The sequence below is a fragment of the Leishmania major genome, chromosome 29 (assembly GCF_000002725.2).
Source record: "Leishmania major strain Friedlin complete genome, chromosome 29".
Lineage (NCBI taxonomy): Eukaryota > Euglenozoa > Kinetoplastea > Trypanosomatida > Trypanosomatidae > Leishmania > Leishmania major.
In genome coordinates, this window is record NC_007270.2 from 360,876 (window position 1) to 386,855 (window position 25,980).

The window sequence follows — 25,980 nt, forward strand, 5'->3', positions numbered from 1 at the left end:
CGCGCGATGGGGGCCTGTGATGTGCCGGGTAGAGTGTTGTCGAGCTCACGTTGTGCGGCAGTGAGCGGCCGCGTTGAAACGTGAAATTGTCGAAAACGGTGTGGGGGGTGAGCGGGGTGGGCTACAGCTTGACTGCAGGCACGTAGTTGCGAAGGAGACGGAGTAAGGTCACCTTTCTCTCGTGATAGATGTGTGCAGAGTGTTGTTATGCATGCCTCGGCACGCTTTAGGCCGCGTGCAGAGGGGATCGTACGAAGCAAACCCGATGTCACCGAGTCGTCTTCTTTTTGTGCTGTACAACATCGAGGAGTCGCAGCAAGGGATGACACCGGAGTCTGAGGATCTCTCTGCGTTTCGTGCGTAGCTGCTTATATATATATATATCTGTGGAATGTGTAATTTCTGTTAGCTACGCTTCCTCTCCTCTGAGTCGCAGAGAGAGATGTGGCCACCCAATGTGCGCAGAAGACAGGGCTGTGTATATATATAGACTCCAGGTCATCAGAACTTCTGGGTGGAGTCGTGGGTGTGGTTTCTCAAATCACTCCCCGACTCTGAGAAGCGCTCAGGAACGAATCGTGGAGTGCTCATCTTAACGCACCGTGGCTGAACGAGCACGGGCAAGGGAGGGGAAACGGCAACAAGAAAACACTCCACCTTTCGAAAAAGGAGAACATCGAACCGATGTCTAATAGCGATGGTTGAACTCATCACGTGGTTGCATTCATGTAGCTCGGAAGAGTCATAAAAGGTACGCTGGCGTACAGTTTGCGTGAAACGGCAGTGTACGGATGGGCTCTCTTTCCATAGCACTGTGCCGCACACCTTACCGTGTCATCGCGCTTCGAGCTTTTTTTTTTTGCTTCTTTTTTTTGTTGGTTCACTCTTCCTCAGCTAGCTAGCTTTTTTACGTGCTTTAGCGTGAAGTGATATAGGGCTACTGCACACACGTACACCTCTTCTTTTTTGTTTTTTTTTTTGTGGCGTTGTTGCTGTTGTTTCTCTTTTCATTTGTTTTTTTTTTACGAATGCGTCTTTTAGGGCGCATCACTATTTCTGCGTTTGGTGCTTTCTGGGTGCATGTGGGTGCAGTTCTTGTGCACATGTTCTCCCTTAGTCGGATATATATATATATATATATTTCGTTTTGTACTCCCTATCGGAGGAAACGTGAAAGAGAACATTTTCTGCCACAGTAAAGAACAAAACGAAGGACTTTTGTTCGAAAGGGGGCGAGAGAAGGGAGGCAGCAACCAAAAGGAAATGCGCTGAGACAGGGACGGTCCCGAGCTCGGCTCGCGCAAGCTTTCCTTTCCTCTCTCTTTTTTGGGATCACTGCATCGGTCGGGGCCAGGGACAATCTGGGCTTGCACCTCCCTCATGAAAGGAGAGAGCACGGCCGCTGCGCGGAACGACTATCACGCTGCACAAGCCACACTCGGCTGCTGCTGGTAGCGCGCGTTGTCGCTTTCCATGCCCCAGAGCGGCGATATGCGCCCCCTTTCTTTTTGCTGACTGATGAGCAAGACACACTCTACTCTCCGCCTACGTTTTTTTTCTTGTAGCCCTTCACCTCACTTGATTCCTGTGTGCCTGTATGAAGGTGGTCTCTACCGAAAGAAACGGTATCGCGCACAATCCTTCTTCTGCCTCGCTTCCGCGACCACCTACGGTTGCCTTTACGCCTTTGGCGCGCAGTCGCTTGCTGTCTTGCACCTTTGCAGGGGGCCTTCAAACGTGCTTCTGCTCTCATTGACCTCTCTGTCAGGGTCTTGTCTCTGCTCTAGGAGGAGGTGGAGGGAGAGAGTAGCACCCGCAGATGCTGAGTAGTGGAGTTGACAGCCTTTTTGCTGCAATCGACAGGGCATCAGGACGTTGTGGACAAGGCTACTGTTGGAATGAAGGGTAGATACTTTACGGAATGCGCTGCTGCTGCGGCTGGCCGCTGCCTAGGTGTGCTGCCTCGCTCCAGTAACGGGCGTGCGAGGCGACCAAACTGCAGGGCTTCTCTTCTGATTACAGAGAGCCTTGCCACCGCACGGCCTTTCAGCAGTACTAGCGTCACCGACACCCGTACCGCTGCTATCTCACGAGCCCCGCAAGCGACGAAAGCAGCTGAATCCAGCTCCAAAGTGTCCATGTCCAGTGATGAGTTGCCGCCCATCATTGATACCCCCGTGCCACCGCGGCCTGCGCTCTATGTCCCGCCCGAGGAGCGCGACCCGAGCGATGAATCACTCGCTTTTCTCAAACCGGGTAGCCCACTACAGCATCTGACGCGCCGCAGCGAGGAGGTACAGCTCCCGGAAGGCCTTGATCGGGCTCCGTCGATTGCCGAGCGCCAACGGGCTGCCCCCATCTACATGGATGCTGACGCTGCGAGAGTGCGCAGCACAAGCGTGCACGCTGGGCAGTCTCTTCTTCGATCTTCTGGGATCGACACGAGCGCGTACTACTACAGCGTTCCACAGGCACCGTCTGCTGCAGAGGGGGATGTGTCAGCGGTCGGCGCACTGGATGCATCGCACCGTAGTCGCCTGCACATCCTCCGGGAACACGCTCCCCACCGGGGATCGGAATCAACACCGCTCGGCGCCGACCTCACGGCTGGCGTCTTGAGCGGCGGTAGTGTTGGTGCAGGCAGTAGCTGTAGCACCGCAAAGGAGCGAAGCATGTTCGCAGCGTCGCACGAGTTTGCTGCCGTAGAGAAGACACCGGAGGAGTTGGAAGACGAGAGGCAGCGGGCGGCCCCGAAACCCATCGCCAAGCAGCTGGAGGCGGACATCAAGAAGCTCGAGTACTACCAGGGTACCCCGCAGTACGATAAGCTTCTCGCAGACTTCCGTTTCAAGTACAGTGCAGAGGGGACTGCGACGAAGGGCGCCAAAGGGCCCGTTTACACGGCGGAAGAGGTGAAGTGCGGCTTGGAGGGGCAGCCAATCGATTACCACCACAGTAGCACCAAGTTGCAGGCGGCACTGCTCTCTGGACCGCGTGCCTACGACCCTGTCACGATCATGCAACAGCAAGGCATCTTGCGCTTCCAGGGCTATGCGTTTCCGCCTACGGTGGAGCTCGGGAAATTGAAGGGAGACGGTGATGAGCTGAAGGCGCTGCACAACGCGCACAAGAGCCACTCTCTTGTCGCACAGGTGCGGCGTGGAATGAATGCGCTGGTTGGGCGCAAGGATGCGTGTGATGATTACGTGGCGATGGAGGACAAATCGAAGGAGGATACCCATCTGCTGTACCGCACCTTGGGCCTCGAGGCGGTACAGCGGCGGCAGATGCGCTACATGCTGACTGATTTCGATTACGCAGACAGAAGCACCGCGTTTCATGTCATGATGTCGTACCCGTACACAGACTGGCTCCACGTGTTTTACATGGTGCTAGTAGGCTGCTGCTTGTATCAGCTTCAGGTTCGGTGCGGCGCCTACGAGTTTTACGACGAGTATCTGGGGCTTGACCTCCGCCAAGTGCCGCGGCTGCAGAAGCCGATCCTGGCCGGCATCACCGTTGTCGTCATGATCTTCTTCTTTTTCCAGCCTCTCTTGGTCGCCAGCATTGCGACAACAAGAGCGTACCGGATTGCAATGAAACGCCCCATCGGCCCTCCGTAGGGCGGCTTCCTTCGAATTGACGTTCTTACCTCTGTGTGTCTGTGCGTGATGGGGAGGCGACAGATCGAAGAGGTGGTACTCGACGCACGCGTACTTACGTGCTTTGCTTTTTGTATCACCGCGCGCTTCACAGTGCGCGTGTTTCCGACGGATTCACGACTTCGCGCCGCTGCTCGTGTTGGTCTAGAGCGAGACGGAGACCGACTTTTTTTTATTTCGTTGGAAAAGTTGAACGCAAGGTGTCGATGAGGCGCTGGTTGTCGTTTCGAAGTTGCTTTTCCGACCCTCTTCGAAAAAAAAAAGGAAATTAGGAACAAAGACTCAAGCCAAAGTGCTCCCTTGAAGGGAAAAGGGTGCCGTGTGTCATGCAGGCACAGCGGATGTGTATTCCCTGTGTGAGCTACGCTGCTCCTAGACGGCACTCAATACCAGTCTGCCACACATTAGAGAGTGAACCGTCAGGGCACTGAAACCTTCTCCGCTCATTTGGGAATGGAAACTGAAGGGTCCTGTTTCCACTGCGGGTTTCGGTTTGCTGCGATTCGTGCTGGCTTGCTTTTCTCTCTTATCTCTTCTCATATCCTTTTCCTTACACGTTGCTCTCCCCGTAATGGCCATCATACGGCGCTTCGCTCTCTCTTCTCTGCTGGGCTTCTGCTTCGCACTTCTTCCCGCCTTTTACGTTGGCCACATCAACGCAGTCTTCCCTTTTGTATTCCATTCTTTTTTCCCGTCTGCTTACTCCTTCCCTCTTCCCTTCTCCAGGTTCCACCAGCGACACACATCTTGTTTGTGTGTGTGTGTGTGTGTGCGTGCGTGCGTGTGCCTACGTGCGCTCCCCATTGCCTCTGAGCGCGTAACAAAAAAAGTTTGCGATTATCATCAAACGCTCCGTTCGCCCCCCCCCCTCCCCTCCCCCACTCCGTTTCCTCGGAAGACTAACAAAACATAGAAAATAAACGACGAAAGGAGAAGTTCGCCGTTTTGCTGTCACCCCGCGTTACGTCCAACAGCGACCTGCAACCACCTCGGATATGTAAGCACTATATAACCATATTTGTGAGACTGTACTTCATTGCGCTCTTTTCCTCTCTGGTTTCCTTTTCTTGCCTTCTACGCGTCTCGTGTATGTGTTGTCTTGGATGCGGACAGATTAATACTTTTTGACAAAAAAGTCTATCGCGTGTCTCTCTTTCTCGTGCTGAGGAGCAAACAGTAGAGGAAGGAGAGAGAGACACGATACGTAAGCAGATTGCATCTCTCTCTCTCTCCGTGTGTGCGTGTGTACATTTCTCTTCCACTCATTCTGTCGTCCTCTGTCCTCGCTGTCGCCGTCAACAAATTTGGTCGTACTCGTTTTCGCGGATTTTCGTTCTTTCCGTCTCCTCCCTCCTCGCATTCAAGCCTTCTCTCTCACGCACGGCGTCAACGCTTTCTTTGTCGTCTACCCTCGCCATGTTCATTCCTCTCCCTCTCCAAATCCTTTTCTCTTTCTGATTTCTCCGTCCTCTGCCTCCTTTTCGGGGCGGCTCTTCGCTCTGGTCTTCCTTGTCGCCCTGTGCCTTCTGAAGGCACCACCTTTCCCTCTTTTTTCTCCTTGGCTGTGTACGTGTGTGTGTGTATTCTACGCTGCCCGAGCAGCTGAGGAGCGCAGAGAGATCAATACAATACTTCTCCCTCAAAAGAATATATATATCGCCATTTTCGCGCTTGGGCTCTTCTCGTTGCGGTTCTCTGCCGTCTTTGAGGCACTCCGTTTCACCTTTGCGTACCTTCTTTTGTCGTGTCTCTCTGCCGTCGTTGCGGCTTCTCTGGGCATCGGTGTGTTCGGTGAATGTGTCTGGGTGGGTGGTGTTTTTCCCCGCTTTCCTCTCTCATCTTTGAGTGAGTGTGCTTGTGTGTGCGCGCTTTTCTTCCCCGTCCTCGCTTTCGCCCGTGTCGCGTCGTCCTTGCTGATTCTGGTGGAGTAGATGCTTTGTACTTGGATCAGAGCAGCAAGCGCCGCGGCAACAAACGTTTCCGCTCCTTTTCCGCTCCTCCGTTGGGGGTTTCTTTTGTTTTCCTCCTGGGCTGCTTTGCCGCTCCCCTTCCACACTTATTGAACCTTGGCTCGGCTGCTCCTCATTCCCTTTTCCCCTCTATCATTGCTCATCGGCGTTCTTCGCCCTCTTTATGTGTGTGTACGTGTGTGTGTCCTCGCATATCTGATTCCGTTTTGTGAACACTGCCGCCGCTGGCTCTTTGAAATTGGAATTTCCTCACTCCTCCATTTTCTTGCTTTCCCTCTGACCAGTTTCTCTGCAGTGTGGTACTCTCGTTGCAAAGGGCATACCATACACAAACGGAGCCGCAGCGCACGCCGACCACAGAATATATATATATATATACAGCGTCCCTGCCGCTGACGTTTCAGAAGGCGCGATGTCAGGACGTTGCTTCTCGAAGAGTCTGGAGTCGGACGTCGACTCGGCCGCCGCTGCCGAGAGCTCTCTCTCCGCAACCGAGGTGTCGACAGACGGCTATCGCACAGGTAAGCAGCCTCGCCATGTCGCCTTTCTCCTTGAGAAGGACTTGAAGGAGACGGACACGGAGGAGGTGCCACGCGCTGCCTTTGCCGGCCGGCGCGGCGGCGCAGGCGCGCGGCCTACTGAAGAGCAATGGTCATGGAGTGGCAGGGCAGAGGCCGACGCGCTCCGGCAGCGTGCCCTGCAGTGCGGCGAGGATTTCGTTCGTGTGGCAAGCGGGCTCGGCTACGAGGTGGTGGCGCACACCCCTACCGCGTTTCTTAAGCGCGGGATGACAGAGAAGACGGCTGCGCTTTTTGGAGTCGCCCAACCCGAGAAGCAAGGTGGAACCGGCCTTGCGGTGGCGAGGAGTGCGACGGCGCGCGCTAGCACCGGGGCTGTCCTTCTCAGCTCGCCATCGGCCGCCGAGACCACGGTGACTCTTGCTGCCCCCTTCAGCTCCGGCGGCTCGTCGGTCTTCCCGCGGAAGGGCGAACTTGACAGCTGCAGCAGCCGGTCCAGTTCCCCTGGCACCGAGGATCAGGTCGGCATGGTACCTGTGCTCAGCCCACTGTTGCAGGGCAGCGAACCCGGCCAGCGTCGCCTCTCCACTGATGCGTCTCTGCGCGCACTCGAGGTGCAGACTCCGCGCACGACTGGAGCGCATGCCGGGGTATACCGCTACCCAGCCACGATTGCGTCCTTGCACCCCTTACAGGATAGCACGCCCAACTCGGTGGCAGACGGCAATGGCGTGCACACGTCGCCCCACCGTTCATCCCGCACCGGCTTCGGGGCGGAGCATCACGCAAACGACGGCGCCAACCCCCCAGGACCGGCGATCGCCAACAGCACACGGGCTGTTCATTGGACGCCTACCACGAGGCATCCTTCCCCGTCAAGAGGGTCGCCGGCGTCGCATCGGGCTTTGACGCCGCGCACAGTTTTTCCCACTGGCAACCATCCTGTCACCGCCTCACTCATGGTTCCTGGCCAGCAGAGCGACGCCTTTGCGGTCCGTCTCTCTATCATGGACGTCACCTCGTCCCGTACCAACAGCAACACCAATACTTCCATGAGCACCGAGCACCTAAACGGCCACGAATTCGTGAATGTCGGAGGCTCGCAGAACACGAACAACCGCTTCTTTACGTCTTCCACGGACGCATTGAACACACCAGCGGTGCGCATGACGGACGACGAGGATTGGCTGCGAGCGACGGGCCGCTTGATTCAGTAGAGCAAGAGCGGGGAAACGTCGGTTTTTGTTACCGTACCCCTGCTGTGTTTTCTTATCGGCTTCCTCCGACGTTTGGCGTTGACTTTGTTGCCTCGAGAGGTCGTTGGGGCCGACACACACACACACACACACACACACACATACATACGTCCGGTGAGAGGCTTTGCTTTTGTGTTTGCTCTGTTGCCCTGCCACGCCACGTGGCCCTCTTTTTTTCCGCCGCGTTTTTTCTTTGGCTGATCTCTCCCTCTCACCGCCTCTCTGAGTTGCACGCGCTCAATCTTCTTATGCTTCTCTCTATCTTGTCTGCTTTATCATCTTTCCCTGCATGCGCGCGCCTCTCATTTTCTTCCTCCCGGCTGTGGCCACACCGTAATACAGCCGTGCATCGCACCCAAAGAAGCGAGGCAACCTCATTTTCCTTTACCTACTCCACCACCTTTTCCTTGTGACTTTCTCTCACTCCGTCCAAGCAACTATACATTTCTCTTCACGTTTCTAGCTGAAACTGGATTGTTGTCTTTTCCATTTTATGACACTCCCTTGCCGACTAGAAAATAGGAAAGGTGCGCGCGCACACACACACACACACACACACACACACACACACACACACACACAAATGACGAGCGGAAGAGCGACCGGAAGTTGATGTTGTGGGCCTCACGTGAACCCGCTGCGTGCCTTTTTCGTGTCGTTTTTTTCACCTCTGTTTGTTCTGTGGTTTGACGCGGGGTGTCTTCCTCATCTTTTTTCTATCTTTCATTGACGTGTGTGCGTGCACTGTTTGTATTTATCAACACCTATATATATATATATATACATATATATATATATATATATATATATATGTAAATGTGCGTGCGCGTTGCCCAGCAACATAAGCACAAAGGGGAATGCCTCTGACATACACTCTTGAAGGGGCAGTATACCGCTGTCATGTTGTCGGGGGTGATGTGACCCTGTCGCTGCTCTTTTTTCGCTTTCTTTCCTCATGACCGGGGGTGGTGAGGGGCACCTAAGCGTTGTGTCCAGGGTCCAGTGCCGACTCTGTGAGAGGAAGGCAATCACCCCCTGTCCCCTGCCAATGCCGAACAACCTCTGGTGGCGACAGGGCCAAGCACCTGTGACGTAGGGGTGGAGAGGGCGATGTGTCGCTGCTGATGTCGGCGGCCAGGTCGTGGATGGCGTTGCGCCGGAGCGGCCTGCAGCAGTGAGCGCACTTGCGCCATCCGTCTGGTGGGCATGGTGTCGCCGCGACTCGAGCGTATCCCCCCTCCCCGGCCCTCACACTGCCTGCTGGTGGGGGGCGCCTGGGCTACCCCGAGGGGCGCACCAGGTGGGGACCGGCGCCATGTGAGCCGCTGTGAGGCGGCCTCCGCTTCGCAGGCCGGTAGTGCTTTGAGGCATGGGCCGTGTGCGGGTGACGGAGTCGGCGCATTGCTGTAGAGCGTGTGTGTACGACTGCTTTGCACCGCGCGATGGGGGCCTGTGACGTGCCGGGTCGAGTGTTGTCGAGCTCACGTTGTGCGGCAGAGAACGGACGCGTTGAAACGTAACGAGACAGACAAACAACAGCCAAAGAACAAAAAAAAAGGCGCTATGATCGGCGTCCTGTCTTTCGGGTAAGCTCTCTTCCACCTGTGTGACTTTTCTGCGTTTTCTCACTGTTGTCGTACCTGATGCCTTCGCGTGAATGACTCTTGTATTTTTTTTCTATTTCAATCGCTTCCTTTTTTTGTTCGTGTGTGTGTCCCGTGTCTTTATCGCATGTGTCTGCTTGTGAGAAGTATGTGTGTCCTCACGTGTGTGCATCTGTGTCTCTGTGTTAGTGTGCGATGCACCACCACATGGCTTTCTCTTGCGCTGACTCGGTTGCGTTCGTGAATGCAGACGGTGGCGTTTGTTTTTCGTGACTTTTACTCGGCATTGATCTGATTGGTCATTTTTCTTTCTCCTAGTAGCAGCTCTTGCCCCCTTCTCGTATCTTCCAATGCGTCTCTCGATCTCGCTGCGGACCTGCTCTCGCGGTTGTGTAGTTTCGATGTCTCTCCAGTGTGAGAAAGCTTACTACTACCACTGTGGCAGTAGTGCCCTTTTACGTTCGCTTTCCCATTTGTGTTTCGATAAGGGCTGCCGGGGCTGCATTGTGTCATCAAAATGTGCGTGATAGTGAGAAGTGAGCATGAGGCAACAACCCAAGAGAAGAAAAGAGACATTACCGGTGCACCACGGACGCCGACGGATTCTTTGCAGCGTAGCGGCGGCTGACCAGTTTGCTGTCTAGTTTCCCCTGCTTCTCTCCACTACCCAATCCATGTGCATCTTGATGACACTCCCTATGCTGCTGTACTTTTTTCCCACCTCTTTTTCTCTTGCCTTCGCGCAGTGACAGTGGCAGCGCTGCTCAATGGCCAATCACGCACTTTGGGCACAACACACAACGAAGTACGACAAGAAAACGCAGGTGTGCTCACGCTTACAATAGAAGGAGAGTGTCACCATTGTTGTGGATTAACTGCAGGCAGGGGCGTTTTCCTCTTCCTCTTCAGCACTATATCTCACACGTCTACGAATCGTGGAGGAAGCCGCTCCCTGACGTGTACGCAAACTACAAACGATTAGATATCACGAGAGAACACGCAGCCAGAAGGAACAGGTGACCCTCACATACCCGCACACACACACACGCACACACACACACACACACACGCACATTAATACGCCCACGCAACCACAGTACAAGAAGGTGTGCGTCCCTGTGTAGGGTGTGTCTCCCTGCTACACACGCAGAAGCTGTATAAGGCTGTTCAATATTCTTTTTTCACACGCACACACGCACACCGTACATATACACACATACACATACATATATATATATATGTATGTGTATGCGTACACGTATTCTTTTTCTTGCTCTTTCGTTTCCCCGCTCACATCTGTCGCCGTACAAAAAAGTGCATTGCTTTTTTTTTCGTTGGCGTGCTCGCTACTGGTAGACCTCGTTTTGTGCGGACCTGTGTGCGTGTGTTGATTGTCACGAGGTTTGATCTCTTCACATCTCCCGTTTGCGCTTTGTGTGTGTGTGTGTGGGCGTATCTCTTCTCTTCGTGAGTACCGCTGGACTCTCGAGGGAGCTGTGTATAGTCTTTCCCCTTTTCTTTTTCACCGTCATTAGGGGCCGGGCGGATGCTGCCTCGTGAGTTGGTCCGCTCACCGCACATGAGCTCTGGCGGCTCGGCGATGACGCAGCCAAAACGGCCGACCGGCCCTCCAGGCACTCGCCCCATGTCTGCTGCCTCTCCTCTCATCGCGCTGTCTCAAAACCAGCTGCCTCTGAGGAGTTCGACATCTTTGCCGCCGCGCAGTGGTGCTTCGTCGGCCATGGCCTCGCGGCCAAGCTGCAGCATTTCCGGCAGTTTCCAGCCCACACCCAGCATCCTGGGTGCACAGGAGGAGAAGGTGCGCGTCGCGGTGCGGTGCCGTCCTCCGAATGCGGCCCACGGGGAGCACAGTGATGACATCATCGTGTCTATGAACCCGTCGGCGAACGAGGTGTACCTGCTGGACCAGGAGGCTGCGCCGTGGCGTCTGGACATGCCGCTGTGGTCGTGCTCTGGCGTGGCCCTCGACGGTTCACATGCGGTATCGCAGGCTGGCGTGTACGAGGCGGTTGGGCGGCCACTTCTGCAGCACGCACTTGACGGCTACAACAGCACGCTCATGGCGTACGGGCAGACAGGTAGCGGCAAGACCTACACGATGATGGGCGACCACCGCGATAACGAAGGCGGCGAAGGGGCCGGCCTTATTCCCCGCATGTGCCGCGACCTTTTCCACGAGCTGAACAACCGCTCCTTCACCGCCCCCAGCGGCGAACGCCTCAGCTGGGAGGTGCACGTGCGATACGTCGAGGTATACTGTGAGAAGATCAGCGACCTCCTCAACTGTGGCGCGTCGGTCGGCATTCGCGAAGAGATCACACCGCAGAGCGCCACTTTCGCTCTGGTCGGTGCTCGCCGTGTCAAGGTAACCGCCACAGATGACCTTCTGCAGGCGCTTGCAATCGGCAACAAGTGGCGCCGCACGGCGGCCACGAAGCTGAATGACCGCAGTAGTCGCAGCCACGCTCTCTTTCTGATTGACTTGACGGAGATCATTTCTTTCACTGAGCCTGACGGCACCGTCGCCAGCGCACCGAGCAAGAGCCTCAGTATTCGCCTTGTCGACTTGGCCGGGAGCGAGCGGGTGAGTGAGACAGGGGTGCACGGGCAGAAGCTGAGGGAGGTAAAGGACATCAACCTCTCTCTCTTCACCCTTGGCTGCGTGATCGAGTCCCTCTCTGACCCCAAGCGGCGCGGCATCAAGCCACCGTATCGTGACAGCGTGCTGACGAAGCTCCTTCGAGATGCCTTCGGCGGCAACAGCAAAACAACAATGGTTTGCACAATTAGTCCTTGCGAAGCGCAGCGCTTGCAGACGGTGCAGACGCTCCACTATGCAGCCAAAGCGCACCGTGTGTTGAACAAGCCTACCGTCAAGGAGGACCCGTCCGCTATGGAGCTGCGCCGCGCCAACGAAGAGCTTGTGGCGCTGCGGCGCCAGCTGGATGAAGCGCAGCGCAACGGCAACCACTACGAGTCCATCGAGGCGGAGCTGAGGGAGGCAAACATGCGGCTGCGCCGAGAGCAGAAGGAAGCGAGGCTGCGCAAGCAGGTGATGGAGAGGCGTGAGGCGGAGCTAGCTGCTCGGATGCGGGAGCTGGAGGACCAGCGTGAGGCCTACGAGGCTCAGATGCAGGCGCTCGAGGGCGAGGCCGAGCGAGCGCGTGCGCAGCAGGAGAAGCGCGAGGAGGAGCTGCGTCGGGCACACGAAATGGCCACCGAATACGCGCGTGACCGACTCAAAGAGATGGAGGAGCAGTGCGTCTCCGCCGAGGCAGCGCTGCGCTCCAGAGAGGAGGAGCTTGTGAAGAGGCAGCGTGCCATCGAGGAGAAGATGCGGGCAGCAGAGGCGAGCTCGCGGTGCCGCATTGATGAGTTGCAGCGGCAGCAGAAGGACATGGAGAACGCGCTGAAGGAGAAGGAGCGGTTGGCCTCGATGCACGAGCGCGAGATGCGCCACAAGTACAAGCAGGCCGAGGCGGATCTCAGGGCCATGGAGAAGCGTAACTTCCAGATGGAGGAAGAGTGGTCAGCCAAGGTCAGGGCCCTCGAGGCGACTGCGAAGCAACGAGAGGAGGATGTGGCGCAGCGCATTCGTGAGGCGCAGGGGGCGCAATGCAGGGCCGAGGCCGCGGCGCGTCGGAAGGAGGAGGAGCTGCAGCGGAAGTGGATCGAAGTGGACAATGAGGCACGGCGGCTGCAATCCGAGGTGGCGGCGAAGGAGGCAGAGCTGAAACGGTGCGTGCAGGAGGCGAACCGCAGCACGGAGCAGCGCGAGGAGGAGCTCAACGAGCGTCTACGCAAAGCAGAGTACGAGCTCAGCCGTCGTGAGCGCGAGACAGCGCAGAAGCTGCTCGAGGTAGAGGCACTTCGACAATCGACTGAGCTGCAGTCGGAGACGACCCGCGCGAGGGAACGCACGATGAAGGAGGCCCACAACGTCCGCACCGAGTCCCTGCAGGCTCTTGAGGCGCAGCTTCAGCAGCGCCAAGAGGAGCTGCGCACGCAGTTCGATGAGGTGATGCAGATGAAGAGAGCATGGAATGCGCAGCACGTGGAGCAGAGGCAGAAGCTACAAGCAGAGCACGAGGCTGCCCTGCAAGCTGTGAAGCAATGGGAGACTGACGTCTCTCAGCGGGAGATGGAGCTGCGCCGGCAAAACGATGAACTTGCTGGCAAACTACGAGCGCAGGAGATGCAGCTAGAGAAGCAGCAGATGCTGCTGCTGGCGGATAAGAACGAGTTCGAAACGACGATGCAGCGGGAGAGGCGTGCGATGCTTCGCACGAGAGAGGAGATACAGCTCGCCCAGGATCGCAACGACGTGGACTGCAAAATGCGGCATGATAAGCTGCGCGAGTGGGAGACGGAGCTGCGCGACCGCCGTGCCGAGATGGAGGCGACGCAGAGGGAGCGTGAAGCGATGCTGCGGCAGAAGGAGATGGCGCTGGCTGCGCTGCAGGATGCGACGATGGCAAAGGAGGTGGAGCTCTATCAGGCACAGGAACGCCTCAAGGCAGAGCAGGCAGACCTGCAGCGCGTTGCCAAGGGGACCGAGACGGAGCGAGGACGCTTGCAGGCAAACTACACACGCCTGCAGGGGTGTGATATGCGACTAGGTGGCGTCGCCGACCACAGCGTCTTTGACTCCGGCGCGCTCGACGACGTGCGCATGTCCGCCGAGTACATGGCATGCCACGGTCACGCCGAATCGTCCGCCGATGTGTTGAACCGACGAGAGCAGCGGTACTTCTGCGCTTTTGAGAGCATGTACCGCGCCAACATCCTGGCCGAGGAGAGGATAGAGTTTCGCAGCTTGGTCCGCAGCAACCAGCTGGAGGCTCGCGACATACAGCGGTGCGTCCAGGTGATGCGGATGCAGGAGGTGACAAGCGCGCTGCAGGCGAAGCTGAACGCGGCCTTGAGCGAGTCCAAGGCTGCTGAGTCGAGGGCAACCGCATCACAAGGGCAGGTGGAGACTCTGAGAGGTGAGCTGGAGAGCTTACGGCGGCAGGCCCTTGAGGTGAAGGTGCAGACGGGCAGCGCCGTCGCCGCCGCCCAATTTGCGGAGGCGCAGGTGCGCCAGCTGCGGATCGAGGCCTACGAAGCTGACGCAAAGCACCGCGATCGCGAGCAGGAGTGCCAGTCCGCCGTGATCAAGGCGCAGAGCGCCGCCACCGCTGCTGCTCACAGCCAGGGCCTCCTCCACCAGCTGGCGATGCGCGTGCTGCTGGCGTGCGAGGAGGAGCAGCGCAGCCTACTCGAGCGCCATCAGACCAGCGAACTCCAGTCGCTGCATCTCTTGCAGATATCCGACCAGCGCGTACTGGATCGCGAAAGTGCCATCCGCAAGTGGCAGTCACTCTACCGTCGTTGCAGCGAGGGGAACGCATTGACGAAGGCCAAGGACGACGCCGCGCGGCAGCGACTCGCGGACGAGGAGGCTCAGCGCTTGCGCAATCTCCAGCACAGCGGCGATGTGCTCGCACGCAGAGAGGATTGCCTAGCCGCAGAGCGGGAGCGGTTTGAGCAACGTGTGCTCAACTTTGAGAGCTACCAGCGCGCACAGATGACGGAGCTGTCGCGGCAGGAGCAAGAGGTAAAGGGATACTTGCTGGAACTGGAAGAGATGGATCAGCGCAAGATGCGCGAGTACGCGGAGCGCGAGCGGCGCCTCGTGGAGATGGCGGAACACCTCAAGATGCGGCAGGCCTGTATTAACACCAACGCTCAGGAACTGTTTCAGTCTCTGCTTCAGCGATCCGTGGAGCAGCAGTCGGCGCTGGCAGAGGCGCATGAGGAGCTCGAGCGCGTTAGTTTGCAGCGTACCAAGTACATGACGCTGGAGCGGCAGCTCATTGAGCAGGCACAGCGCGGCAACGCGGATGCCATACAGCAGCTGGTGAAACTGCACGAGGAGCACGTCGAGTCGGAGAAACATCAGCTAAAGCGACGAGCTCGCAGGCTGGAGGAGGAGGAGGCGCACAACAAGCAGCGTCTGGCTGAGCAAGAGGCGGAGATTCACCGCTACCTGCTCGATATCGAGGCGGAGGATGTTCGCCGAAACGCGCTCTCACACCAAGGCCAGGAGCTGATGCGAAAGGCCGAGGAGCGTCTGTCCAAGGCGCAGTTTAAGGAGGCTGCGTTGCGCGACCTGGCCCGCCAAATCCACCTCGAGGCTATGGAGTCAGAGGAGCAGGCGCGCACAATGGAGACGACGCTGCGGCGAAAGGAAAAGTCCACTCGCGAGAAGCTCAAGCACCGAAAGGTGGAGCTGGAGCAGCTGCAGCGCGCAGCGAGCTGTGCAGCCGAGCACAACGAGCAGACGCTACTGGACATGGAGGCGGACTTGTTGGCGATTGTGAACAAGAACAAGGATGCCGAGCATGTCATCAAGACGCGCGAGGCGGAAATCGAGCGGCAGAAGATGTACTACATGGAACTCTCCAAGGTGTTGGCTGAGCGCGATGAGATGCTCAGGAAGGAGCACGCACTGCGCCTATGCGGCAAGAAGAACGCCGGCTCGCTGGCTAAGGACCTACTTGACGTCAACGACGCTCTGCGCAAGCAGGTGTCGACGTGGAAGCAGAAGTTCGACGTCCTTCTTTCGGAGGGCAAGATTGAGTGCGAGAAGTGCTCGTGGAAGAACAAGCGAGACACAACGATGTGCATGTGCTGTGGGCACGCGGGCTTGCTAGAGTTGTCGCAGACGTGTTGATGCGATCGTGTTTTTTTCTGCTCGTCTCCGGAACGTATACTCCGCTGCCGCGCTCGCATTTGCGGCTTGTGGATCCGTGTATGCTTTGAGCCCCCCCCCCTCTGTTAGCGTTTCCGTCATCACATAGCACGACTAACCATAGAGCAGACTCACACAACCATGATACAAACATGGGGAGAGAGGGTTGAGGAAGAATCAAGACCCCTGACGTCCTCTGCGCACCTTCACATGTGCCGCTGACGCCTCTGTCCCTGCTGGATATAGAGATTAGATGGTGCGTTGGGTTTTCAGTTTGCGTGTCTGTGAATAACGTAGTTTCTCCGCAACGCTGCTTATGACTATATATATATATATGTAGTCTTTCTTCTCAGCCCTCTTGATTCCTTCACGCTGCCTTGCCCGCCCTTTCTTAGCCGCTTCCGTTTTTTTTTTTCTTGCCTCCCTTGTCCTTCTCTCTCGACTTTGGCTTTGTTAGCCGTTCAGCGACGCGGTCGCTCTCAGCCTCTCTCTCTGGCTGGGCTCGTGATGCCTTTTACCCTCGCATGTGCCGCACTTCTGCATAAACGTCCGTCTATACTGTGTGTGCGTGTGTTCACTCTAGTCCTTTCTTGTTTTTTTCTGTTGCGTTGCTGTGGTTGCGTCTTGCTTGCGCATCGCTTGCTGGTTCGCTGCGTTGCCTCCTTCCCTCTTTTCTCCTTGTCTGAGATGCGTGCGGGCGCGCTTGTCGATCATCCTGGGTTTTTGGCTCATGCATGACAGCTCTAGAAGCATGAGGGGTCGTCTTTTTGCACTTCCTTGATGAGGGCGGTGCACGGCTGTCCGCGTGTTTGCGTGCGCAGGAGCAGGGGCGGGCTCGCTGAGTGGCGTCCATTAGTGTGTGGTGCGCGTCATCCCTCTTTTCTGCCCCTCCTTCATTCGTCTTTTCCTCTGCGGATTTTTGTTTTGTGTCTCCCATCCGAAGAAACAGCGGGCGGTTGAAGTGCCACCCAGGCACGTGTTGTCGCTCTCTCTCTCTCTGTGCGCCTCTCTCGCACGTTGGGTGTGCACGTTGTCTGTGGCTTTCCCTCCTTTCGCTTGTCTTCCATTCGTTTCTAGATCTGCATCCTACACCGGAGCTGAGTCTCTGTGTTCTCCCTCTTCTCCCCTTTACACTGACGTGTCGATGGACCGCACCCTTGTCGCACGAAACAGATGCACACATCCCAAGTACACGCACAGGCACGGTGCTTCGTCGCGTGCGTGCGCTGCCCCGTTGCCTGCACGCTTTCCTTTGCCTCCCCGAATGGGCTTTTCCACGCACCCAGCGCTGTGGATCCATCCGCTGGGCAGTGGGAAACGTGCGAGCGACAGGGGAGAGAATGGGCCGAGCGGCACTGGCGCAGATGAGGGCATCGACTTCTGTGCAGCTCAGTGCAGGAGTGCAGTACCCCTGTTCACATCATCCCCTCACACGCTCACGCGCGCTTCCTCTTTCCCGGTCTTTTTATACTGTTCCCCTCCCCTCGCAGGCACTCCACGGTCTCGGTGAGGGGGCAGCGGGGCGGCAGAGCGAGTTTGAGGCTATCGAAAGGTTTACCAGATGCCGCGCTCCGAAGGAGACGGAACTCTCTCCTCCCAGCGAGGGACATGCGACAACATGCACACACACACACACACATGTTGCTCTTTGCCTCTTCCTTCTTTGTTCTCCACTTCTGTTTTCTCTCTGCGTTTTCTCGCACAGTGGAGAGGGACTCGGCTCACGCGGCAGTCACGATAGCACCCGCAGCGGTGCTGCTCACTGCTGAGACGAGAGAGAGAGAGAGCGACGGCAACGTACGCGTCACCGTGATGCATACTAGCGAACGAGCGCGTGGATGTTTCAGCAGAGAGCCGTCAACGCACAGCGAGCATACTCCTTTCCTTTTCTCCTGTTGCGTTCCCCTGGTCTTTTCAGTCTTCACCTTTGCACCCACTGAAAACCACGCGACGAGGCGACCTATTCCTCATTTACGCCGACTTCTCTCTCATATCCACAGGCAGTACCAGCATCCCACAGACTCTCTACTGGTCCCCTCCTCTCTCTCCACACCCTCACGTCTCGCTATTTACAGTTCAGCGTGTTGGCTGCCTAGGCAGCCCCGCCATCATGCGTTGCAGCGCGTCTACGCAGCAACTCCTCGATGAGCTCGCCGCGCGAGAGCGACGAGTCCTGCAGCAGTTGCGCGATCTCTCCGGTGTGAAGGTGTCCCCAATCGCACCTAGCCGGCCCTGCGCAAGCTTGTCGATGACCCCGGAGCGACTTAACGCCGCTTCAACACACCCGGCATCGTCGACACCCCTACCGCAACTGCTTCCCTCTCCTTTGGCTACCACCGAGCACGAGGAGTATCAAGTGAAGACGCCGTCATGGTGCCAGCAGGGCAGCTGCCACCATGACGTCCACCACCCCCCTCGTGGGACTGTGGGCAACCTGGAGCGAGACCTTCAGCGACTTCAGTACCTACTGCGGCACAGTTCGCTGACGGGGACGCAGGCAGCGATTGCGGACGCAGGCGACGAGAACGGCTCTGAGGCGACCAACGCACAACAGTCGCAGCAGCATCTCTCGATGACGCACAGAGACGACGGCGCTGCAGTGGCACGTGAGAAGAGGACACGCGAAGCGCGGCGGCCCAACTTGAGTGCATCCCCGGTGACGCCGGAGGTGAAGCGCGACCGACGAGAGATGGAGGCCTACTACGCTCCACCGCCGCCTCTGACGCCTCTTCCATCGCACGCAGAGGCGTCTCTGCAGCATTCAGGCGGCGGCTCAACCTCTCCAGCGCGATGCAGTGCGGTGCTCAGCATGGACGATGAGCCCCGCGACGAGGCTGTGGCGCTCGCCAGTGACGCTCTAGCACACTTCTCTCACGTCGCTGCGGGGTTGGTAACCAGCGGTGTAGAAAACCCGTTTAGAAGGGCGAATACGACTATGTTTCCTGGACGGTGCTCAGCAAAGACTGTAGGCGGCTTGCAAGCAAGCCCCTACCGTGAGCCAGACGACACGGTGCCGAGAGAGGCACACAATCGGCAGGGCGTCACCTCTGCCGTGGTCCCCTCGACTGGTGAGTGGCGACGCTCTCCGGTGCGGTGGTTTTCTTCTTTTGCCCCCACGGCGACTTCAATTTCGAAGGACGCGCCCCGATGCGAGTGGCGCGAGGAAGGGGAGGAGGAGGTGACGATGCTCTGTGCGTCTGCGTTGGACACATGGGCTGCGCATCGCTCGGCGCATCGCGTGCCTCACGAGACAGCCAGTTTCGACTCGGCTTCCATTGCGACCTCTCCACCGCCGGCGAGGACATCTCGGGATTCACGTCCACCTGTGTCGCCTTCTCGTCCCGGAGAGCTATCGGATATCCACGCAACTCCGCACCCAGCCCTGCCGAGCACCAACTCGCCCCCACGCGTACCAGCGCGGTCCCCGTCTCCCTTTGGCGAAACCTGTCAACTCGCCGTTTCCACTGCCGGTCTCACCTTCCTCACACCTACCCTTGACGAGGACGGAGCTGCGCAGCCCTTTGCTGCCACGTTACGGGCGCAAGCTGCAACGCCGCAAGAGACTTTGCACAGCGCTAACGGCCAACACGGCTGCAGAGTATCGGTGGAGCCTCAGACTTCGTGCGTTGCATCCGCCTTGCCGAGCGGTGCCATGCGAACCACCTCGTCTACGCTGAAGGCGTTCTACGCCCGACAGTCCAGCGCCGGCGCCCTAATGACACCGTCGTGGGAAGAGGCTACCCGGTAGCTTACGAAGTGCAGATGGAGTGCAAGGGCAGTGCATGGGAGTTGGTGATATGGTTTCCCCCTTTCCGCAGTATCGAACGAGAGGGGCCCGCTACGGAAGCGGTGCCATCATCTAAACTGCGCACTCTTCATTACCACACGCAGACCCATTTACGCCTGTAGCATCCTTGCGTGGGGTGAGAGGTGTGTGGGCATTCATAGACTGGCATAGAGAAAGCTTATTCAGCTGACCTAGGAGGAGACGCACACATCAGAGGCACAAGAATAACTGCACATATTTACACGTGTGCGCCTGCCTTCGGCTCCTACACGTGCGTAGGCGCGCTCACTTTCTCACGGGCTCAACGAAACGGCTCCCGGTACGTCGTACTGAGGCAACGTTTTTCGTTCACCATTTGCGTTTTCTCGACGACATCGGATACCTCAGTGCGCGGCATCACGCGGCCCGTTATACTCCACGTTGTGTATGTGGAAGGCAATCACCCCCTGTCCCCTGCCAATGCCGAACAACCTCTGGTGGCGACAGGGCCAAGCACCTGTGACGTAGGGGTGGAGAGGGCGATGTGTCGCTGCTGATGTCGGCGGCCAGGTCGTGGATGGCGTTGCGCCGGAGCGGCCTGCAGCAGTGAGCGCACTTGCGCCATCCGTCTGGTGGGCATGGTGTCGCCGCGACTCGAGCGTATCCCCCCTCCCCGGCCCTCACACTGCCTGCTGGTGGGGGGCGCCTGGGCTACCCCGAGGGGCGCACCAGGTGGGGACCGGCGCCATGTGAGCCGCTGTGAGGCGGCCTCCGCTTCGCAGGCCGGTAGTGCTTTGAGGCATGGGCCGTGTGCGGGTGACGGAGTCGGCGCATTGCTGTAGAGCGTGTGTGTACGACTGCTTTGCACCGCGCGATGGGGGCCTGTGACGTGCCGGGTCGAGTGTTGTCGAGCTCACGTTGTGCGGCAGAGAACGGACGCGTTGAAACGTAACGAAACGGCGCATAACCCAACGACGAACGTCTCGCTGCTTTTTGACCTCCGATTTCTCTCGGCTGCAGCTCGCTTCATTCTCTGCGTGGACCTCCCGACGTTTGGTTTCAACTGCCGAACAGTGACGAACAAGCGCGCTGACCGCCACAAACTTCTTGTTTGCATGTCGACTCTCGCCTCCATACTTCCCTCACCTCTGTTTCTTTGTCCTGGCTCGCGATCATAGGTAGCACCATCGACAAGTTCATGTACGCGTGCAGAGGCGCAGAGTCAAGTAGCTGCGACGCACGAGCGGAAGTTCACCGTGAGCCACATTAGCGAAGTCTGCTGCATTCCTGCACTCTATCAAGAAAATAAGCAGGCGCACGCTTGGAACAGTAGCGGTATCACTGAGTCTGCGAGTTTGTTGCGCTCTGGCCGAGCATGGAGGAATTACCCGCGCCATCGCCTGCTGCGTCGACAGCGCCGACTCAGGTTAATGTAGAGTTTTTGAGCGATGACGCTTTGGTGCCGTCCCCCAAGGTGCTGATCGGCACTACCGACGAAGGTGGCCGTGCTCCTCGCAACCGCGAAAGCCGGCGCATTCAATTCCTCGACGACGGTAAGCTCTTCGAGGGCCACTTCACCGTCCAGTCGCGCAATCTCAAGAGCATTATCCAGTACCTGGTGGACCGGCAAAGCGAGCAGGATGTCATCATCCACGATTTGCAGAAGCAAGTGCACGTGCTGCGCAGTCGCCACCTGAAAGCCAAGCAGCGGGCGGGAGGGGATGGCGAAATGTGGCTGCGGGCTGCAGCCGCCTCCGGAAAGTCCGCCTCTGGGCGTGGTGTGGAGGACCGTGTGAAGCGCATCGAGCAGTTCCTGCAGCTGTGGGGCGTGCGCCTCGGGGATGTCGCGAAGCTTGTCGAGGAGTACGGCGATCCTGTTATCACCCCCGACGCGTACACCTCGTACTTAGTGGATCTGCCAGCGTTTCGCTTCACTCGTCGCGAGACGCGTGCTTTCGTGATCAGTGCCAGCGAGCAGTCCAGCATTAGCGCCGCGGCAGCCGCAGCCAGTGACACGGCGACGCGTCGGCGCCACAACAGCCCGTCAACGCGGGAAACGGGCTCGGCTGGCTCTTCCTCCGATACTGAAAGGAAGTGCGACGACGGCGCTACGGAAACAGCACTCGAGAAGGCAACTACCGCCCTCAAGAAGGCGGAGATGCTCTTGGAAGAGCTACGCAGCATTCCGGCGCGGCCACCGCCGTCATCCTCCAAGGCCCGCCGAGCCGAGACTTCGGCACCGAATCCGGACAAGGGCGGCTCTGGCGGTAGCGGCGGCGCAATAGACCACGAGGCCCGCGCAGACATCGAGGAACTTGGCGACTACGTGATACGCCGCTTCCAGGAGCTAGAGGCGAAGTCGATGATGACGTCAGCAACGGTGGCCAGGGCCGCTGCTGCGCCGCGAGCAGAGAAGGGCGGTGGCAGCAGTGTGGGCGGTGGCGGGGCCGCTGCTGCAAAGGCTGCCACAGCGCGTCCGAAGCAAGTGCCAACGAAAAAGCCGGTCGCGAACACCGCCTTGCCCACGCCTGCGCTGGAGCCTCCTCCGTTGCCGCACATGGTTCCTGGTGAAGTGATCGACACCATTGCCCGCGAGGACGCTGCGACGTCCCTTGACCTGCTAGAGGAGCTGGAGGTGACAATGGAGCGTCGGTTCAAGGAGGTGAACAGCGCCCTTGCGAACATTGCGCTGCGCACTGCCTCCATGGCAAAGAACAGCAGCAGTAGTGCCCCTTCTGTGGCAGAGCCCGAAAAGCAGCAGCAGCAGCGGTCCGGCTCCTCGTCGTCAAGGAACCCGTCGAGCAGGGCACGGTCGCCGTTCTCAGGCAAGCGGGGCGACAGTAACGCTGAGCCGAAACCAGTGGTGGAGGATATCGAGGCGGAGGTGGAGGAGGCCTGTGTGTCGGCGTCCGCGTCTCATGCGCCATCCTCAACATCCAAAGTGCTTCGCCCACCCAAAGGCAAAGCAAAGCAGACGGCTAGCAACCCTGCTGAACCTCTCATCCCAAGCGTTGGGGTCGATCAGGTGGCCAGGGAGGAGACGGCGGCCCTCTCAGACCGGGTCGGCGACCTCGAAGAGGAGCTGCTGGAGCGGTGGCAGGCGATGGAAGAGCGGCTACGCATCATAGGCAGAGCCGCTATGAAGCAGAGCGCGTCCAACGTCGCTGCAGGGCCGGGCGGCACAGCTGTCACGGCGGTGAACCGCGCCCCTGTTGTGGACCGCAAAGCCCGTGAGGACGCTGCCCTTTCCCTCATGCGGCTACAGCAGCTGGAGAAGGAGCTGGCGCAGCTGAAGCGGCAGTGGGCCTCCGCAGATGCCTCCGCCAGGTCTGCCTTTGGCAATGCCGACCCGCCTGCAGGCGCAAACGAAACGATACTCACCACGCCGGCCGTATCTATGGAACCGAGCGCGCCGCTGCGGGACACGTATGACAGCAAAGTTGCGGACCTGGAGAAGGAGGTGGCGCAGCGGATGGCGGATGTAAATGAGGCCATTGCGCAGCTAAGAGGCGGGGCCATGCGTGCCACCCCCGGCCGTGACGCCGCTGTCTCGGCGGCGCGAGTCACGAATGGCACTGGTCGAGGGGACGCGCTCTCCGATCTCAACACGCTGGCGTGGATCGCCTCCTTGGCACCGCCAGCGGAGAGCCTCGCAATTCTGCCAGATCAGCCGCAAGTGCATCAATCAGAGGTCACTTCAACCTCTCCTTTACCGGCTCAAAACCATCTGACCTTACGTGCGATCGACGCCGATGCGCTTCCCGGTGTAGCGGCAGAGGGCCGCTTGCCAGAGGTGGACACGTCGCGGCGTGCTGAGACGTATCAGTCGGTGCTGGCACTCGGCTACAGCAGAAACACTGACGTGGACCTCTTCACCGCCTACCCTATGGGCAGCAGCTCCTCTGGGGCGAAGCGCACAGCTATCAGCCGCCTACGCCCTCCCGACGCGCCAACGTTTGGCACCCATCTTGTAGAGCGTGCTATGGTTGACTTGCCGGCAGACACCGCGATAGCCGCTGCCGGGGAGGCGGCCAATGTGGCGGGAAAACGCACTTCTGTGCAGAGTAGCGCCGCCGCTGCCGCGCCTCTTGTTGCCGATGGGCAGCGTGAAGCAGCCGTCGCAGCTAAATCATATCTGGAAAACCGAACTTTCTCCGTCTCTCCACCACCCGGGGCTCCCAAGGGCGGCATTACGCGTGTGCGCATGTCGGAGGTGAGGGGCGTGTCGCCAGCAGCGCCGAGCGTACCACATCAGCACCTCCGCGAGGCTCTTGTACACACCGAACCGTGCCTGGTCGTCAACTGTGCGTGGTGCGACACCGAGAAGGCAGCGGAGCCGACCCTCACGTAGGCAGGAGATCCTAACGCGTGGGTGGCCGGAGGCGTGGGAGAGACTGCGTGCGCTTGTGTCTTTGCGGGGGACGTTCGCGTGGTGCGGCTTCACTCTCGCGAGGATGTACGCATTCCAGCTGCTGCTCTTCTCTTCCCCCGCTTGGGGGCGGGATGGAGGTGGGCTGAGGCGGCCTCGGTGAGAGGTCGCGCGTAAACACATGTACACTAGAGGCGCATCTTTTCATTGTTCCGGTTTTATTCTTCGCGTGTGTTGTTGTCGATGTCATGCGCGTAGCAGACTTCCTTTGTGTCTCCATTGCCTATGTTTACGATGTCGACACTCGTGTAGCGCACTTCTTTGAATTTCTTAGTGCCGTTCCTTTCCATAGGTGCTTGGGTGGCTGCATGTGTGCGCATCCGCATCTGACGGAGCGACACACCGCAAGGCGATGGAGAGGGGAGGGGTGCAGGGGGCACTGTAGGAGGGGTTAGACGGCGCCAAAAGAGGACGAGGGGAAGGGGGCAAGAGCAGAGTGCGATGCGATCGTCACGCGCAGCCTCCCCCTGCCGCCCTTCGCTCTCTACGCGTTTTCTGTTTCGCCTGTGGTCCCCCGCCTCGTCTCCGTTTGAACGACAGGCGAGAAGGTCTCGGATTTGGGTTTAGAGTTGGGCGGCAGGAGAAAAGCGTCGCCTTCCGCGTGTCGCTTTTCTTTCGCATGGCTTCTTTTCTGCGTTACCTTTCTTCACCACGGCGCTTGTTCATTTCCCGTGCGCTGTCCCGCACCCTCTCCCCCCCCCCACACACACACGCCACTTCACTCTATCCTTCTTTACCTGATGTACATGCACGATTACAGGCGCCTCTTTTCAACCTCAGCCCTCATCATCATGGTTCTAGTCAGCATAGTCTTCGATACTGCTGCTGTTATCGTTGCTACTGATGGTGCTTCCCTCCTTCCGTTCCTGTTTTCTTTCCTCTTGAGTTGCTGATGCGCTCTTGGTGCTGTCACAGTGGGCACGTCTTCATGCTTCTCTGTCTCTTGCTCGCTCTCTCTCGTGCGCACTTATATGTGTGCGTAAATCGCACCAGCAACGACTTTAACTTGGGTCGCGAAAGCAACAACACACACACACACACGCACAAGAAAGAGATAATAATGCAGAGGAAACCGATGCCGCCATCTAGCACAGAGTGCACCGCACGGACAAGCTAGTCCAAAACGCACAAGAGGGGGAGGGGGAATCAGCAAAGGGCGCATGTGGGAGTGTCGCACGAGCGCGCAGTGACTACCACTGCTCTGCGTACCTTTTCTCCCTCTCTCCTCATATCCGCCGTTCTCCTTCGTTTCATCAGTACTCGGCCGGTCTTTCTCTTTCTCTCTCGGTGCTGGTGGGGGAGGGGGTTTGGAAATCGGTGAACGGCGTCTCTCTCTGGTGACTACTGTCGCGACGTTGCCCACGTCTCATGCTTCTCTGGTCAGCCACCCCGTCTTCCTTTGGGCTGCTCGCCGCTCTGCCTTCATGGGCTTGCCGCGCTTTGTCCGTTTCCTCCCTTCCTCGCGTCCACTCACGTATGCCCCGCCCCCTCCACGCCCTCCCCCCTCTCTTCCTCTCTCTGTCTCCATACAACACGGGCGCACTCTCTGCAGCACTTGTGTGGCGTGTGCGTACAAATCCAGACCGTGCTTTCTCGTTTCTTCGGCGGTACGAGAGCCGTCGCGAGCACCAAAGCTGTCTGCGACGCTACTAGATTTCGGGAGTCCGTCACTAGTGACGCTGCGCGACACCATCGAAGGACTACGCCATCTCCTTACCGCAGCCCTCTCCAGCCGCTCTCCCTTTCGCGTTGTTTTGGTTTTGCTACCCCAACGTATTTCCGAAGCACCACGTTTGACGTACGCACGGACGTCGCTACACGAGAGCTGCAGCGCGTGACTCTTGAGAGAGAGACCTATACCTCTTCTTTGCTTGGCATTCATTGCTGTCGATCACACGCACAGACATTCGCGCGCACACACCCATCTTCGGTGACTGCACCTGCGGCGACGTCGCACACTCCCAGCTTTCCTCTTCCCGCCGTCCCCTCTGCACGTGTTTACACGCCACCGCGCAATA

At 58.3% G+C, this 25,980-nt stretch overlaps 5 protein-coding genes across 5 annotated transcripts; all 5 read left to right on the plus strand.

Moving 5' to 3' along the window:
* Positions 1-2,138: 2,138 nt before the first annotated feature.
* Positions 2,139-3,623, plus strand: LMJF_29_0950 (conserved hypothetical protein; the record flags this gene model as incomplete). The annotated part of the gene is made up of 1 exon (XM_003722127.1): positions 2,139-3,623. One exon carries the CDS (start codon positions 2,139-2,141, stop codon positions 3,621-3,623), a length of 1,485 nt encoding a protein of 494 aa, XP_003722175.1.
* Positions 3,624-6,044: 2,421 nt separating this feature from the next.
* On the plus strand, positions 6,045-7,367 carry LMJF_29_0960 (hypothetical protein; the record flags this gene model as incomplete). Its single annotated transcript, XM_003722128.1, has 1 exon — positions 6,045-7,367. One exon carries the CDS (start codon positions 6,045-6,047, stop codon positions 7,365-7,367), a length of 1,323 nt encoding a protein of 440 aa, XP_003722176.1.
* A 3,384-nt stretch (positions 7,368-10,751) lies between these two features.
* On the plus strand, positions 10,752-15,749 carry LMJF_29_0970 (putative kinesin; the record flags this gene model as incomplete). Its single annotated transcript, XM_003722129.1, has 1 exon — positions 10,752-15,749. The coding sequence occupies one exon, from the start codon at positions 10,752-10,754 to the stop codon at positions 15,747-15,749; it is 4,998 nt and encodes a 1,665-aa protein (XP_003722177.1).
* Positions 15,750-17,877: 2,128 nt separating this feature from the next.
* On the plus strand, positions 17,878-19,515 carry LMJF_29_0980 (hypothetical protein; the record flags this gene model as incomplete). Its single annotated transcript, XM_003722130.1, has 1 exon — positions 17,878-19,515. One exon carries the CDS (start codon positions 17,878-17,880, stop codon positions 19,513-19,515), a length of 1,638 nt encoding a protein of 545 aa, XP_003722178.1.
* A 1,393-nt stretch (positions 19,516-20,908) lies between these two features.
* Positions 20,909-23,884, plus strand: LMJF_29_0990 (conserved hypothetical protein; the record flags this gene model as incomplete). The annotated part of the gene is made up of 1 exon (XM_003722131.1): positions 20,909-23,884. One exon carries the CDS (start codon positions 20,909-20,911, stop codon positions 23,882-23,884), a length of 2,976 nt encoding a protein of 991 aa, XP_003722179.1.
* Positions 23,885-25,980: the final 2,096 nt, after the last annotated feature.